General features: G+C 39.9%; 1 protein-coding gene across 4 annotated transcripts in view; it reads right to left on the minus strand.

The window, feature by feature from the left end:
* Positions 1–17,977, minus strand: part of SNX30 (sorting nexin family member 30) — a 102,270-nt gene that overhangs the window by 43,001 nt on the left and 41,292 nt on the right. For all 4 annotated transcript variants that reach the window (XR_006737930.1, XM_045563609.1, XM_045563610.1 and 1 more), the window contains exons 2-3: positions 17,041–17,232; positions 6,440–6,550 (exon numbers count right to left, since the gene is read on the minus strand). Coding sequence is in view for 3 of the 4 variants with exons in the window: in XM_045563609.1 (XP_045419565.1) it covers positions 6,440–6,550; positions 17,041–17,232 (303 nt within the window). In the remaining variant the exon portion in view is untranslated. The remainder of the gene's footprint in view (positions 1–6,439; positions 6,551–17,040; positions 17,233–17,977) is intronic.

A 17,977-nucleotide genomic window follows, 5' to 3' on the forward strand; every position in this document is an offset into this window, starting at 1 on the left:
CTCACCACTCACAAAAATTAATTCAAGATGGATAACAAACCTAAACCTAAGACATGAAACCATAAGAATTCTAGAAGAAAAGGTTGGAAACACTCTTCCAGATATCAGCCTTGGCAAAGGATTTATGAACACAATCCCAAAGGCAATCACAGCAACAACAAAAATTAATAAATGGAACTTGATTAAATTAAAAAGCTTCTGCCCAGCCAAGGAAATAATCAACAGAGCGAAGAGAAAACTTTCAGAATGGGAGAAAATATTTGCATGCTATACATCCAATAAAGGGCTAATAACCAGAATCTACGAAGAAATCAAGCAAATCTGCAAGAAAAAAATCAAACTCTATGAAAGAGTGGGCAAAAGACATGAACAGAAGTTTTTCAAAAGTAAATAGATGGTTAATAAACATATGAAAAAATGATCAGTGTCACTAATCATCAGGGAAATGCAAATCAAAACCACAATGAGATATCACCTAACCCCAGTGAGAATGTCTTTTATCAAAAAGTCCCAAAACAATAGATGCTGACATGGATATGGAGAGAAGGAACACTTATGCACTGTTGGTAGGACAGCAAACTAGTACAACTTCTATGAAAAATAGTATGGAGATTCCTCAAAGAATTAAAGATCTACTATAGACTTACCATTTGATCCAGCAATCCCACTACTGGGTATTTACCCAAAGGAAATAAAGTCATTTTATCAAAAAGACCCTTGCACTGGAATGTTTATTGCAGACAATTCACAATCACAAATATGTGGCATCGACTCAAAATGCCCATCCATTCATGAGTGGATTAATAAAATGTGGTATATGTATGCCATGCAGTACTACTCAGCCATAAAAAAAAATGAATTAATACTGTTTGCAACAATCTGGATGGAACTGGAGACCATTTTCCTAAATGAAGTATCACAAGAATAGAAAGACATACATCACATGTATTCACCATTAAATTGGAACTAATCGAACAGCACTCATGTGCACAAATGGAAGTAAAACTCTGCAGAAATCAAGCAGGTGGGAGGCAGGAGGAGGGGATGGGTGAAATCATACCTAACGGGTACAATGTACACTATCAAGGTGACAGGCACACTTATAACTTTGACTCAAGCAGTACAAAAGCAATCCATGTAACCAAAACATTTATACCCCTGTAATATTCTGAAATTAAAAAAAAATAATATATGGTTATTTCTTTCTGCTTTTAAAATTCCTAAGGAACAAAGCAATATAAAAAGAAAGAAAAAAATCTGTTGTGGCACCAGAAGACGTAAAATGGTGCTGTTAATAGGCCAGATTTGTTGAAGACACAAAGTAGAAAAGACTGGATTGACAGAAAAGTCAATCAATCAATATCAACCATCCTATGATTCTACTCAGGCAAAGCAAAGGTTAGCCTATGAAGTCCAGGGTTGGGTTTCTCCAGTAGAGTCCCAGAAGCTGTCAAAATCAGAGCCACAGGGACCAGAAACAAGGGCAGGCCTGAGGACAGCCAACAAGGAAGGGCAAACCCAAGAACACAGGTGCCTCCCCAGAACCACAGTCTGGCTGGCTGTTTACTTACAGTTTCACGTGGCTCCAATGAAGCCCAGGTAAAGAGTAGATTTTATCTCCATGCTCCTAACATAAGCAGTAGAATCTGAAAGTTCAGTAATTCTCAAACGTTATTAATCATAGCTGAGTTAAGAAGGCATCAAAAACCATGGAACTCACCACCATTCCCCTAAGTTTTCCAGCTGATTCAAAAAGATCCTAAAGTCCCTCCAAAAAAATAAGACACGTGCAAATAGGTAGAAGAGCTCTGAAAACAAAGTATATTGAGAGGTGGGGGCAGAGATGGGGACCCATGAAATATTGAAATGTGCTGGAAAGGTACGATAATTCAAATAGTGTAGACGGAGCATCAAACTAGAGAGATCAATAGACCAAATGGTTCAGAAACAGCCCAGGAATATACACATCTAATACATGATACAGTTTAATGCATGAACTATGAGAAAGATGACTGATTAGTTATAAGTGCTTCTGGGAGAACTTACACACCATCTAACAAAGTAAAGTACACACATCTTACCACAGAATAAATTCTAGATTTAAATATAAAAAATAAAGGCATAAAAATAATATAAGAAAATACACAAAATTTTAACATTCTATGTTAGAAACAGCCTTCAAAGCCAGAAACTGTAAAGGAAAGATTAACTTGGGTGGGAGGGAAGAGGTGGGTTTTTTTAGAGAGCTAAGTCTAAGACAAATGATAAATGGAGAAAAAATAGGTAGAAAGATAAGATATTCCCAACTGGGTTAATTTTTTTCCCCACAAACCAATAAGGAAAAATAAAAGAGAGAAAAATGAAGAGGCAATTCATTTAAAATGCCAATGTCCAATAAAGTCATGCAAAGATATTCAGCCTTCACTAGTAATCAAAGAAATGAAAACTTATCTAAAAATGGACTCAAAATGGACTAAATAACTAAAACTATAAAACTCTTAGGAGAAAGCACAGGTATAAATCATGATTTTGGATTAGGCAATAGTTTCTTAATGTGACAGCAAAAGCACAAGCAGCCAAAGAAAAAAATAAGTTGGACTTCACCAAAAAAACAAAACAAAACCTTTGTACTCCAAGAGACACCACCAGCTGGGCTTAATCCCAGCTACCTGGGAGCCTGAGGCAGGAGGATCATTTGAAGGCAGGAGTTCAAGACCAGCCTGGGCAACATAGCGAGATCCTGTCTCTGAAAAAATTTTAAAAGTTAGCCAGGTGTGGTGGCATGCACCTGTAGTCCCAGCTACTCTGGAGCCTGAGGCTGGAGGATCATTTGAGGCCAGGAGTTTGAGACCAGCCTGGGTGATATAGCAAGACTCTGTCTGTCTCAAAAAAATTTTTGCAGATCATTTATCTGATAAGCCATTTGTATCTAGAATATACAAAGAACTATGACAACTCAATAATAAAAAGACACCCTAATGTTTAAATGAGCAATGGATCTTAATAGGTATTTCTTCAAGGAAGTAAGGTGCTCAACATCATTAGCCATCAGGGAAATGCAAATTAAAACTACAATGAGATATAATTTCACATCCACCAGGATGGCTATAATCAAAAAGACAGATAATAACCAGTGTTGATGGAGATGTAGAAAAACCAGAACTGCTGTACACTACATGTGGGAATGTAAAATGATGCAGTCACTTTTGAAAATAGTCTGGTGGTTCTTCAAAAGGTTAAATATAGAGTTATATATGATTCAGCAATTATACTCTTAGTTATATATGATTCAGCAATTATACTCAAGAAAAACAAAAACATATGTCCACAGAAAAACTTGTACATGAATGTTCATAGCAGTATTAGTTATAATAGCCAAAAAGAGAAACAACCAAAATGTCTATCTAGGGTAAGTAGATAGACCAAATGTGCTATATACACACAATGGAATATTATTCGGCAATAAAAAGGAATGGAATATTAATATATGCTATGACATGGATGAACCTTGAAAACATTATGCTAAGTAAAAGAAGCCAGTTACAGAAGATCACATAATGTCTCATTCCACTTATATGAAATGTCCAGAATCAGCAAATCTATCGGGACAAAGTAGGTAAGTGGTTGCCAGGGGCTGGGCGAGATAGAGGGTTTGGAGGTGACAACTAAGGGGTGTGAGGTTTCTTCTTGGGGTGAAGCGAAGTTTCTAAAATTGACTGTCCTGATGGCTGTACAATTCTATGAATATACTAAAAGCCTTTGACTGTACATTTTAAATGGGTAAATTTTTAAAAAAGAAATGAAAATCTAAACAACAATTACATTGTTTACTGGGTCTCCACTTGACAGTACGTTCCCCAAGGCAGGGGTCCCTTGTCTTTCTTATAACCTCTCACCCCACCCTCTGTTCTTCCCCAAAGTCATCTACCAGGCCTAGGAAAAAGATTAACACCAAGTTGATGCTTAATAATAGGACAGACACCTCCTAGCAAAGCTGCTGTAGAATGAGTTCTACTAGGGGAAAAGGGGGGTTGTTTCTGGTTTGACTTTCATGTTTAAATCAGAGACGCTCTCCTGTATTAAATCTCTCTCCACTCCAGATATGTGAGTACCAAGAATTTATAAAGAAATTTAAGTCTCCACTTTTTTTTGAAGTACCTTTCTACTCGCTGCTTCTACCCAGAAGATAAGAGACCACACTGAAAGACACTCTGGATCATTCTGGAGACTCTTCCATTCTTTTAGCGTCTGTGGATGAGCCGCTATATGTCACCAGCAGGTGTCACTGTCTAACTTTTGCTCTTCGCATACCAAACCTCAAATGTACCAGCTGCCAAGAGGGGGAGCCGAATTCCCCTGACGTGCAGTGAGCGCTGCCCATAAAGAGCCACTTCCTTCCAAAGTACAGTAAGGAAAGGGAGGGGGAAGAAAGGAACTGTGCAGTGAAGACACCTGACACTGCCTCTAGTCAGGTGATCAGGGCTAACATCAACAGTGACACACAGTGCTGACAGCATGTGCCCTCGATGTGGGTGATGAGAAAGGCACCTGACCTCCGTGGTTGTCCTCCCCAAAATATATTACCCCAATCTAATGACAAGAAAAACATCAGACAAATGTCAATTGAGGGATGTTCTACAAAACACCTGTCCAGTGCTCCTCAAAACTGTCAAGGTCATCAAAAAACAAGGAAAGCCTGAGAAACTGTCATAAACAAGAAGGGCCTAAGGGACATGACTACTAAATGTAATGTGGGATCCTGGAATAGAAAAAGGACATTAGGCAAAAACTAACTAGGAACTCGGAATAAAGGACTTTTAGTTAATAATAATGCTTACTTAATAATGATTGGTTCATCAATTACAACAAAATGTGTCATATTAATATAAAATGTTAATAACAAGCAAAACTGGGTGTGGGGTATGAAAATCCTCTATCTTTGCAATAATTCTGTAACTCTAAAACTGTTCTAAAATAAGAAGTTTATTTTTAAAAAATGATTCACTGTCAATTTTGCCAAATTAAGATTCTATTTTAAGGAATAATCCCAACTCTTTAAAATCTATTGTTTCCTCTTCAGGCATGTTTTTAAGTGAAAAGCAAAAGGCAGCCTTGGAGAGCAGAGAGGATATGTGATTGGGGAAAAAGGAAATGCCCTGAGAAAGAACGGCAAGACCCATCATTTCTACCACGCCACTAGCAACGTGGCTCTTTTCACTGTGAAAACCAAGAAAACTCCCAGCATGCTCACAACATATACAGCCTCTTCCAACCATGGGGGAAAAAGGTTTGAAGAAGCAGTGGTGACAGAAAAGTTGATGGTGCTAAGAAGTTATCATTGAACTGAGGTTTTTGGTGAAAGATAAATCAGCCCCTCTGAGGAATTTTATGACCTAAACTGCCCTAAAGCCCCCAAAGCCCAAGAAACATCTAGTATCTAAACAGTTAAGTCTACCTTTAACAAAAGAAGTCAGGCCAGGCAGGTGGTTCAGGCCTGTAATCCTAGGACTTGGGAGACCTAGGTGGGAGGATTGCTTGAGGCCAGGAGTAAAAGACCAGCCTGAGTAAGGAAGACCCTGACTCTACAAAAACTAGGAAAATTAGCCAGGCTTAGTGGCACGTGCCTATAGTTCCAGCTACTCTGGAGGCTAAGGCAGGAAGATAGCTTGAGCCCAGGAGTTTGAAGCTGCAGTGAGTTATAATCACACCACTGCCCTCGTGCCTGGGCAACAAAGCAAGACCCTGTTTCAGGAAAAAAAAAAAAAAGAAAGAAAGAAAAGAAAAAAGTAGTCAGAAAAGTACTCAATATGAGTGTTGATTTAGTATTTAGTAGTCTTTCAAATTTTATTTGCTCTGGTTCTGTTAAAACATGTGCAGATGGAAATACTATAGTAAATAAATGTTACGCTGCTTCAATAAATAGTTAGGTGGTTTCCTTGTTTGTTTTTCCAATGAAAAACTGTGGTTAAAATGGATTGTGTGCTAGATTCCTGCTCCCATGTCTAAAGAAAGCCCAGCCAGCTGCAATCTGAGCCATCATTCTTCACCTGGTGGCAGCCATCCAAACCTCAAGAACAATGTCTACGAAGGGGGAAAGAGCTTCCACAAGGCTTATACTTCCAAGCTTCAATCTTTAAAGAGGCAGCAAATGAAAATTAGGACTATCCAAACCTCAAAAAATTATCATAGTGAAAGTGAAAATTTACCCCACCCCACCCAAGAACTGGCACACTATATGACAAATCTAAAACCAAAACCCAAAAGGTGAAATATTCTATACAGTATCCATAAACATGTTTTACATACATTTGATAGGTGAATCTAGTATAAAATGTATGGCAGGATTTACCAGTAATTTAAAGAGCACAAGCTGAGTGAGCCTTTCGGGAAAGATAATGCAGGCAAAATGAGAAACAAGCGGTAATGACTTACTACCTACGGGAATGAGATGAGTGGGCTGGGATTCTTCCAATTTGTTCCTCAACCAGTCAAAATCCTGGTATCTTCGACGAACAGAATATTCTGGCAGGTCAAACTCCACCCGGGTACTCTGCAAATAAGAACGGAATGGAAAAAATAAGCATAAGGGAATAGTAGCATATTTTGGCTGAAGGGAAGGAAAAAAGCTCTCTCAGAATAACTAAACCAGGCAAGAACACACTTTCCTTCCACCGAACGCACCAGCCAAATGGCAGAGTTTACCAACATAGAATGACTAGCCTGGGCCACTGAGCCCAGTTAGAAATTCAAGAAGCTCGAATAAAAATGTCACGGTATTTTTTTCCTCTGTATCCTCAGGAAATGGAACTCAACTATCCTTCAGAATTGTTTAGAAACATTGATTCATTTCCTCCAAGCTTAACTCTGAGAATTTCTTTTAGCAGAATAATTCTACTTAGGATATTGCTACTGAATCCAAATCTATGAAAAGAAATTAAGTCTCCACCTTCTGCTAAATATGCTGACAAATTTTGCCAAAGGGGAAATAAACAAAAAGTAGAGATAACAGATCACTGCTCATTTAGGAGGCAGATTAGATGAAAATAGAAAAGATTTTTGCTTAATCTGCCATATTCTGCCAGAACCATAACCTTGAAACTATGTTGTATTTTAGGTACATAAGAGAAATCTAGAAGGAAATATAATAATATCAAAATGCCATTGTGTTACAAAAAAAATTTTAATAATCTTATCCCCTTTCCTGAATTGTTAAAGTTTTCTGAAATGTGACTGCAGCACTTTAATGAAAACCAATGTTAAATAAAATTAGGCTGATTTATATCAAAATAAGATCTTTTTTTTTTTTTTTTTTGAGACAGAGTCTCGCTTTGTTGCCCGGGCGAGAGTGAGTGCCGTGGCATCAGCCTAGCTCACAGCAACCTCAGACTCCTGGGCTTAAGTGATCCTCCTGCCTCAGCCTCCCGAGTAGCTGGGACTACAGGCATGCGCCACCATGCCCGGCTAATTTTTTCTATATATATTTTAGTTGGCCAGATAATTTCTTTCTATTTTTAGTAGAGACGGGGTCTCGCTCTTGCTGAGGCTGGTCTTGAACTCCTGACCTCGAGTGATCCACCCGCCTCGGCCTCCCAGAGTGCTAGGATTACAGGCATGAGCCACTGCGCCTGGCCAAAATAAGATTTTTACTCAGTAATTTGCTCAAACTAAAACTGTGTCTCAGATAAGCCATTTTTCCCTATGAGGGTAGAGACTATCTGATGGTCACTGTTCTCAGAAATTAAAGTACAAGATAAAAATGGTCAGGCTACATTTCATAAATTTACTCCTTCAAGCCAAAAGTCTGTTTTAATTCACAACACCAAGAAAATCTTACAAACACATGAACAAGAGTCATACAGAGAAAAAGCTGTGAACCGCTCTGGCATTGAAAATTACGATTTCATCCTCCCCCAAAACCTGTGCTCACAGTCTGAGTAAAATTGTGAAATTACAGGATTCAATTTCGTATGGCCCCCAACTCACACTGCATCGTTTTCCCCTCGCAAGTCCCACGCACCAGCATACACCTACGAAACACAACCTTGGCTGGGCACAGTGGCTTACACCTGTAATCCTAGCACTTTGGGAGGCCCAGATGGGAGGATCACTTGAGGCCAGGAATTGGAGACCAACCTGAACAAGGGTGAGACCTTGTCCCTACGAAAACTAGAAAAATTAGCCAGGCATGGTGGCACCTGCCTGTAGTCCCAGCTACTCGGCACATTGGTGGGTAGGACTGCTCGAGCCCAGAAGTTTGAGGCTGCAGTGAGCTATGGCGACACCACTACACTCTAGCCTGGGCAACAGAGTGAGACCATCCCTGTCTCAAAACAAACAAACAAACAAACAAAAAACCCTTCCCCCATGTTGGGGAGGTAGGCTGAAAAGTATGGGGAAATTCACTCAACGTAGTTATTTGTCACTAATGTAATAGAACCCCCAAATTAGCATTGTGACATTGGAGAGAGGAGAAAAACAATACTTAAATCCAACGAATAAGTCACTGCTGACTAATATTCAGGCATAGCATGATAGAAATCTTGGAGCATGACATTTTGGGCTGATTTAAAAAAAAAAAAAGACGATGACGAAGAAAAGAAAAGAAAAAAAAAATAACGGGAGCAGGTAGCTGGACACACCCCCTAGGCAGGGAAGGAGGAATTCTGCGCCTGCGCAGTTCTTGCACCACCTCCTTCCAGAGCCCTGAGATGCCACTAAGCCTCCCCTAAGCCACAGTTTCCTCAACAGTCAGAAGAATGTTGAAAGGGAAGTTTTTCAAGACCCAGAAATCCCCCGCAACAGGCTCCATCTGAGGACTTGCCCACGATCATGGCCCACGAGAGGTGTATTCTGAAAGGTACCAAATGAAAACAACTCATTTCCATTGTCAATGGAACACATGGAAGACACTACTTTTTGCCTTCTTAAATGTTACATGATCATCAGCTAATAATTTCTCTTTGTTTTGCAAATCCATTTCATAAATTATAGTGTATGTAACATTTCTACTCTAACTTTGAAATCAATTTTTGATAACTACAAAAAGTAGTATGATAAAACACAAGTTTTGCCTCAACCAATTTCACTTTTGGGGAACAGGCTTTTTTTTTCCTTCTTCTTCTTCTGTTTATTCAGATTATATACACTTATTTTAAAACCTCAGGAAAAATAAAAAACAGATCAGCCATAATCCCTCTAAATAGAGAAAAGCACAATTAACATTATGGTTTATATCTTTCCAGGTTTTTTCTATGTATATTCATTCATTCACTCATTTGTCTTTAATATATCTTGGACATTCTTCTATGTCAATAAATTCAGATCTACATAATCATTTTTAACATATGGTATTCCACTGAATGGCTATACCATAATTAAACCAAATCCTATTTAAGTTGTTCCCAATTTTTCAATCAATAAACAATGCTACAGTAAGCATCATTAGGTCCCTGTCTAATAATTCCCTTAAAATAAAATAAATTCCCAAAGACAGAACTGCTAGATGAAAAAGCACACGTATTTTTAATTGTCAAACTGTTTCAGAAATATAGCAATTTATATATACATATATATATATATATATATATATTTTTTTTTTTTTTTGACACAGGGTCTCGCTCTGTTGCCCAGGCTAGAATGCGGTGATGTCATCGTAGCTCACTGCAACCTCAAACTCCTGGGCTCAAGCGATCTTCCTGCCTCAGCCTCCAGAGTGCCACCACATCCAGCTAATTTTTCAATTTTTTGTAGAGACAGGGTCTCACTCTTGCTTAGGCTGGCCTTGAACTGGCCTCCAGCAATCCTCCCACCTCTGCCTCCCCAAATGCTAGGATTATAGGCATGAGCCACAGCATCCAGCCAGGAACTAGTTATCTCTGATGGACTGATAATTGAAAAATAATATACCATGTTTATTTTTGTTCCTTTAGTAACTTTTGGAGTTGAACAAGTTAGTCAGCCATATATTTTTCTTCTTTTTTCAGGGTCTTTTTTTTTAATTGTGAGTCAAATCTTTTTCATCTATGTAAGCTCTTTATTGCTATTTGCCTATCATAATTTCCAAATGGTTTTTCTTATACAGAATTTTTTCACTATTATGTAGTTGATTTCATCCTGTTTTCTCCCTTTTAAGGTTGCTACTATTTATCTCAGGAATGGAAAAACCACCACCACACATACTCTCTAATAATTGAGAGCTAACTGATGGGCACACATGGGTACAAAGAGATACAACTGTCATTGGAAATCAAGAAGGGGGAAGAAGGGGAGGGATGAAAACTTACCTGTGGGGTACAATGAGCACTATTTGGGTGATGGGGACACTAAAAGCCCTGACTTAAGCACTATGAAAGGTATCCATGTAACAAAAACATTTGTACCCCCCCCTTTAATATTTTGAAATTAAAAAAAAAAAGGCTGCTACTTTTGGTGTCTCAATAAGGAGGCCATCCCCATTGCAAGCTTATAAAAATATTCACTTGTATTCTTTCATTTATTTATGGTTTTCAATCATTGTTATTCTACTTCTAGGTATCTACCTTTGTTTTGGGGAAAAAAAACGTTTAAACTATGACAAAGATATTTGTATAATGATCTTCATTTGCAATATTGTTTAAAATAGCAAAGGAATAGAAGTAACCTGAATGTCCAACAGTAAAAAACTGTTAAGGAAATTTATAGTATATTTATTCAATGGCCATCAGTAATTATGTTTCTAAGACATTCTTAATGACAAAAAATGCTTCAATATAGTTTTAAGGGAAAATGGCAAGATACAAAATTAATTGTACATACATTATGATTTCATTTGTGTTAAAAATGAATATAAAAAATTAGAAGAAAAATTTAGAACTGATAATGAGAACTGTCCTGTTGATACTCACCCTTATTTCCAAATTTTATACCATTCTCATACAGTATTTTTACAGTCACACATCAAAAAATGCTCATTTTTAAAAAGCTCCTTTAAGGACATAGGGAACTTAATACAGCAGGAAAAACTTGTTTGATGCTTTCAAAGCAATAAGGGTAAAAAATCATCATAAAACAGAAGGATACTCACACTCTCTGACCCAGTATTTACTGCACTTATTTTTACCACAGCTTGTTCTAGAAAAGATGTAGTAATATGTAAAATACGATCAAGTGACATAAATTAGAAGTAGGTGAGAAAGATAAGAGAAAAACAAGGACAGGGAGAAAAAGTAGAGCCAGGAACGAGGCTAGCGATGCATCCGCACGATGGAACGCTGTGTGCCCGCTCAAACTGGGCCGCAGACATTACTTTGAATTTCTGGAGAGAAAACCATTTTCAGGTCTTACAGTATTCACAAAACATGCAGACCAGTAAAACTCCAACTGTGAGTTTGTAGTCAATTTTTCCTCTGTAAAATTCAAAGTCTAAGTTAGAAAGGAAAATAAAGAAATATATGTTTATCTCTATTTTCTAATATCTGTGGTAAACAAAAGCAAAGCATCCACCCACAGTTCCATAACCAGAGACAACCATGACATCATTTTGCTCTGTGCCCTTCCACATTGTGTCCACAACCTAGAATATGCAAAGATCACGAGGTCATGGGTACATACCCAAAGTCAACTCTAAGAACGGGTAACCAAACACAAAGCCACAGTCTAATCAATCAGCCAGCAGGGCGCCTGTCTGCTGGGCCTCACCCTAGCACACAAAGTCCCCCTTCTGCCCCAGGAGCTGATGTGCCCAACAACTGTGGCCCAGGGCCATGCCATAGAATGCCCATTCAATCCAAAATTTAAACAGCAGGCTCACTCCAGACAAATTTGGTCCAGGACACAGCTGGATCCTAAGACGTCTAAGTGACCTGCATCTCCCAACAAAGGAAGCTCTTCCCTTATCAGGTAATAGCCAGCTAATCCTATTTTGCCTCAAACCCCCCCTAAGAGAACACCTGAGAATGAAGACTAGAAAGGCCTTTGGCCTTTCATCCTCACGCTCCTCTGGCTTCCTTTCTCTGACATCCATTTATCTCCTTCCTCTCAAAGGTTTCCACCAGGCTCTCTGGAACACCCATTCCAACTTGATAGAGTCCTGTAGTTCTTCAGCCTGTTCAAATGTTGAAACATGACTCACCCCTGAGAATACAGCCTGCCTGCCGTCTATCCCTCCCTGAGCTGCCCATTTTCTCACATGCCACAAACCTCGCTTGCCCCAAGGCCAGGAGTCACCGTGGACATCCTCCTCGCTGCACACTGCTCCTCACTGCCACAGCCCTGGGGAAACCAACCCTTTTGAGGCTCATGCCACCAAGCTATAGACACCCTCTATCCCTCCTCACAGTTGTCATCAACTGACAGCCCTGTCACTTCTCCTGATTCCTGGCAGATCCAGGCACCTGGCTCTTCTTCCAAAAGCCCTTCCATGAGCTGGATGCCCTAAAGATCCAGGTGGTTCACATGTACAACACCTGCCTGTAAGCCAACAATGTCCCCTTCCACTCCAGGGCCTCTCCACAGGCTGATACCTGGCAGAAATTCACACATCTCCCTCTCTCAACAGCACCCCTCTATTTCAGGTTCTTCTGCTTCCCAATACCCCTGGTTTTTCAGCCTCTTGGGACCTCAAGTTCCTTGACATTCGTCCATTCAGATCTTTACTTCCTTTCTTATTCCGTGTCCATTCCATGGCCCAGCATGTCAATCCCCTGTCTACCACAAGATGAAACGCTCCTCCCCCCACTGTCCATTCGCCCAACTCTGGCAAAAACGCCACCATCAACGTCTTGCTTTCCCAGACCGGGCATGTGAGCACACACTGCTGGGGAGGAAACAGAATCAGGCAGGCAGCAGACTGGTCTCCACCCTCACCCTTACACTGCCAAGCAACCTCTTACACTCCCTTAGTCAGCTCACTCTCATTTTCCACTTCAGTTATCAAAAAAGCTGTAAAAGTTCTGAAACCTTCTAATCCCCACTTCAAAACCTCCCTCTCACTCTCAGTAGAAGACCTCATCCATTCAGAGAGAAAACTGCAGCTTTAGGCAAAGAACCCCCTAACTTTCTGCCACAAAACAAACTTCCCTTCTCTTTCCAGAAGCAATGGAAAGAGTGCACCTCCTCCTCCACCCGGGGGCCAATCCCTCTACTTTTGCTCAGACTGTTATCTCCTTCCACCTTCCAGCAGCTTCCATCCCACTCTCCAATCTTCAACCTAATGTCTCCTTCTCCACCAACACTGGACACTTGGCATTTAAACAAGTCTCTTCATCCTTTAAAAAACCACAAAAGCCTCCCTCTCCCTCAACCCCCACAGCCTCTTTCGGCTACTGCTCGCTCTCTATGCTCATTTTCACTGCCAAGCTACCAACACGCGTCTGCTCTGTCTCACTCCCACTCGCGCCAACCCACTGCAAACCGGGTTCTGCACCACCACACCACTGAAGCTCTCCTGCCACAGTCAGCAACAGCCGTCTTTCCCCCACACCTAACCTCTGACCAGCATTTACACTCTGTTGACCACTGAGGCATTTGGAAAGAGGAACTGGTTGGGGCATAAGACTTCCCCGCCCCCGCACCAAGACAGGGTCTTGCTCTGTCGCTCAGGCTGGAGTGCAGTGGTGCAATCATAGCTCGCTGCAGTCTCGAACTCTTGGGCCCAAGCAATCCTCCTGCTTCAGCCTCCTGAGTTGGTCTACAGGCACGTGCCATTGTGCCTTTTTTTTTTTTTTTTTCATTTTTTTATAGACGGGGTCTCAATATGTTGCTCAGGTTGGTCTCAAACAACTGGCCTCAAGCAATCCTCCCATCTCAGCCTCCTGAGTTGCTGAGGGGCACAGGGTAAAAGACAAGAGAAGGAGGGCCTCTGGAGGGAGTTGAAGGCTCTTCTCTATTTCTTCCCCCTCAAGTCTATTTCTACATCATCAGTTTCAACAGCCAGGCCATGGTACTGGATCACAGTGCTGAGTGTGGGAGCCATCTCTCTCTTGGAAATCACGTCTTTTGGAAGTCTAGTGCAATTATTAAGTGTACGAACTCTGGAATCAGACAGGCCTAGACTCAAGTTCTAGCTCCACTACATATCAGCTGCATGTCTTTGAGCAATTTTTTAAATATATCTGTGGCTCAGTTCCCTCACTTATAAAATAAGAGCAGTACCAATATCTACTTCATTGAGTGTGAAGATTAATAATAAAGCATTTAGCACAAAAGAAATGATGGCACATCCACATGCTGGAACACTACTGCAGTCTTAGAAATGGTGGCATAAAAGTGTGCTTACCAGTGTTTACTAGCAAAGAAAGATGTTCACAATGTTTAAATGAACTGGCAGCATGCAAGATACTTATTTGTGTACGTGGATAGAGGAAAATAGCACAGAAAGTTATCAATGATTATTTCTGGCTAGTGAGCTTTACAATTTTTAGCTTACTTGCACTTTCTATGTTTTCTACAATTAACATGCATTACTTACATAAAATAAAAATTAAAGGGTTTCTATTGCAAAAGAGTACAGCACATGGTAAGCGTCAAGAACTAGCTGCTATCATGTTACTTTCTAGGAGCTGCCTGCCCTGAGAATGCCTCAACTGGCTCTCCACCACTGGAGAGAGAAGATATTGACGGCTTAGACATGGGTGGGTAATTCTTTGCCTATGTTGGCTGTCAGCCCTAGACTCATTTTAGCTCAGGCGAAAAGAACTCTGCAGTTCATCCAGCTTTGGCCATCAGGAATCTGAATTAGGATTGGAGAGCCTCAAAGTAATAAAGCAAAGCATTTGTACAGCCTCATCCTCTGACTGTTAACCTTGCTTGATGACCTCAGCAGAAATGGAGGTCCCAGGACAGGATCAGGCGTTGGGATTCTGTGTTCCCATTTGTCCTCTTTCTCTCACACCTGCATACCTCTACATATCATTTAACACAACTTTCGGGAAGAAGGCTCCAAATGCACCACCAAGATACCAAACCTGGTGTCACTATTAGAAATAGGAAAAGAGAAGACAGGTGTGGTGGCTCATGCCTGTAATCCTAGCAATTTGGGAGGCCAAGACAGCTCAAGACCAGCCTGGGCAACATAGCAAGACCCAATCTCTACAAAAAAATAAAAAAATTAGCCAGGCATCATGGCACATAACTATAGTCCTACGTACTCAGGATGCTGAGGCAAGAGGACCACTCGAGCCCAGGAGTTTAAGGTTGCAGTGAGCTATGATGACTCCACTGCACTCTAGTCTGAGCAACAGAGCAAGACCCTGTCTCCAAAACAAAAGAAAAAAAAGAAACTCTGGTTTGGGATCAGATGTAGAAGAGACGGTAAGAAGTAAAACTTAGATCTGCAACAAGATCATCTTGAGGGGCTACCATCACAGCCAAGTAAAATGTGGGACTGTAACTTGCAAAATGTTACTCTAAGGTATTTACTGACTTACAGGAAATCAACTAAGCCCATGAGAAGTTACAGAAATAAGAACACAAATGGAAAAGGGCAGGGAAGGAAGGAACAAAGAGGTGTAGGAAAGACTTGTGAGTTGCGGCATGAGCACTGGCCTATGAATCAGTTAACAGATGTCCTGCAGTATTTGCATTTTGGGGCCAGAGGAATCAAGTAGCAGTGGGGAAAATGTCAGGGCAGGCAAAGCATTGCTGTGCCAGCAAGGCAGTCACCTTGTCATTTGGCCACATACAGCACCAAGTTAAGAAAAACAGGGTTTGCATTTCACTGACTTCAGGGTAAAAAATAAGTTCATCCTAGGAAAAATTAAATAAATGGAAATAATTCCTGGGAATATGTATATTAACCTAGGATCTCTGAGGAAGTAATATACACCTAAGCACCTAGCCCAACGTCTGAGAAACAGTGGGCGCCCAGTGGCAGTGGTAACGGGGAAAGGCTGTGTGTGTACATGTGCACATGCATATATACACAAATCTTCAAATGTGAACCAGGTGCAGAAAGGACCAGGTAATAACATCAAAAACTTGGGGAAGCCTTAAATGTCCATAGAGAAAAAATATTGTATAATAATTGCATAAATAATTATGCAGACACTGAAAGAATAAGCTAGATATAGTCACATGAACATAGAAAGGTCTTGTAAAATGAAAGTCAGAAAGCAATATTATACTGAAATCTAAATTATGTATCTTCTAACTATATGTGTGAATGTAAATGCAAAGAAAAAGGATTGCAAGGACACGCACCAAAGTTTAGCAATGGTTGCTTTCAGCAAGAACCACCACCTAAATGAGAAGGGCTAAGGAAGACTCCTGGTTTCTACTCCATATTTGGTCTTTAGTACTGTTTCTTTTATTTTTCACAATAATGTATTATAATACTTGTGTAATTTTTAAAATACATTTTCATCTAATAAAAGATAAAGAAACAAAATATGAGTGTATTTTATTCTCTGCCTTTCTTTCCAAGAATTTACTTTTCTATGATTTGTTTTTTAATATGGGCTGTATAGTCCCACAAACTCAAGTCAGGATCCTGGTTAAACTTTGTGACCTTCAATAAGTTACTTAATACTTTCTGCTTCTGTTTTTCTCAGCTGCAAAACTGTAACTAAAAGATACAACTTTTAGGATTGCTGTGACAATAATTAAAGCTCGACACCCTGCCCACTACCTGCCTGGCACACAGCAGAAAGTCAGTAAGTATTAATTCTTGTCCTCTTATTCCTTCTCCCCTACCATCAACCCTAAGTAGGCCAAATTATAATCATGGTCTCATCACAGTGATTTAGGTTGATAAAATGATTCATAAATTTCAATAGTAATATAATATTAACATGTTAAATAGTATCATGATAGAAAATAAGTGCAAATATAGGGATTAAATGTTTATTTGAAAGATCTTAGTCACAATTTCTCCCTCATTTTAAGATTTAAAAAACCCACTGTTATATATAGATATAATCCTTTTAATCTGAATACATGCACTATCTCAAAAAGTCACATCCACAGTTGTAATAAAGGTGAACAAAGAGAGGGAGAGAGCAAAGGCAGAAGTGAGACCCAATTCCAAGACTACTCAACACAGGCATATATAACAAAGGGACCTACTTTCGTGGTGATCCTATACGTGATGTAGGTCTCCATCGTACACACGTGTTTCTTGGGATCGTCAACTGTGACAAAGAGATCTCGGGTCTCACCATCGATGTCATCATCAAGTTGAAGTCTGTTGAGAAGGGAAGACGAAGAAGCTGGACTTGAAGTGCCTGCGGGAGTTCCACCGTTGGGCAAAATCAGATCCTAAAAGAAGAAAAGAGTTACCTTACAAATTAAATGGAAACACACAACCTGGAGAGTATCAACAAAAGCAACTGGTTTAGCCAAACTAAGAAACACCTCTAAAATACAAAAATCACTTTCAAAAAAATCTGAGCACCTTCTTACTCAGTGTTCCTTGAGTGAACAGATCTTTCATGACCAACAGAAACAAACCATGGCAGTGCTCTGGGTCAAATTCATGCCAACTCATCTTTTAGGGTGCTGGAGGAACCAACACAAGCAAATAGTTCAGGGACAGAGAACACAAGATCCCCACCATTGTAAGAATTTCAACAGAGAAAGGACTCTGAGCACACCACATATTCTGTTTTTCCCACTTTCTCAAGACCACACCACACCTGGGCCCAGGCAAACATTAAGGGGACTGAACCCTTTTAAATACTTAACACATAAAAACTCAATCTGCCATCACGACAAGACAACTAAACATTATGTGCTTCCTAAAAGAAGTTCACACTGCCACCTATGAAGTATGCTTGCCAAAAAAAATCACATAGGAATCCTAAACATGCCTCTAGACACAACACCAATTTATAGGAAATACAGAGAAGTGAAGAACATGTTCAGTGATGCTATAAGGATACAATCAGCAAAATCCGCACTAGGTGAAACTATTAATAAAAAGAACCAAAGACCCAGCTTCTCCAATAAATAAATTGCAAGAAAAAGAGAGAAGGAGCACCTACAGATGTAAAGAAACTTAAGA

The sequence above is a fragment of the Lemur catta genome, chromosome 10, assembly GCF_020740605.2.
Source record: "Lemur catta isolate mLemCat1 chromosome 10, mLemCat1.pri, whole genome shotgun sequence".
NCBI lineage: Eukaryota > Metazoa > Chordata > Mammalia > Primates > Lemuridae > Lemur > Lemur catta.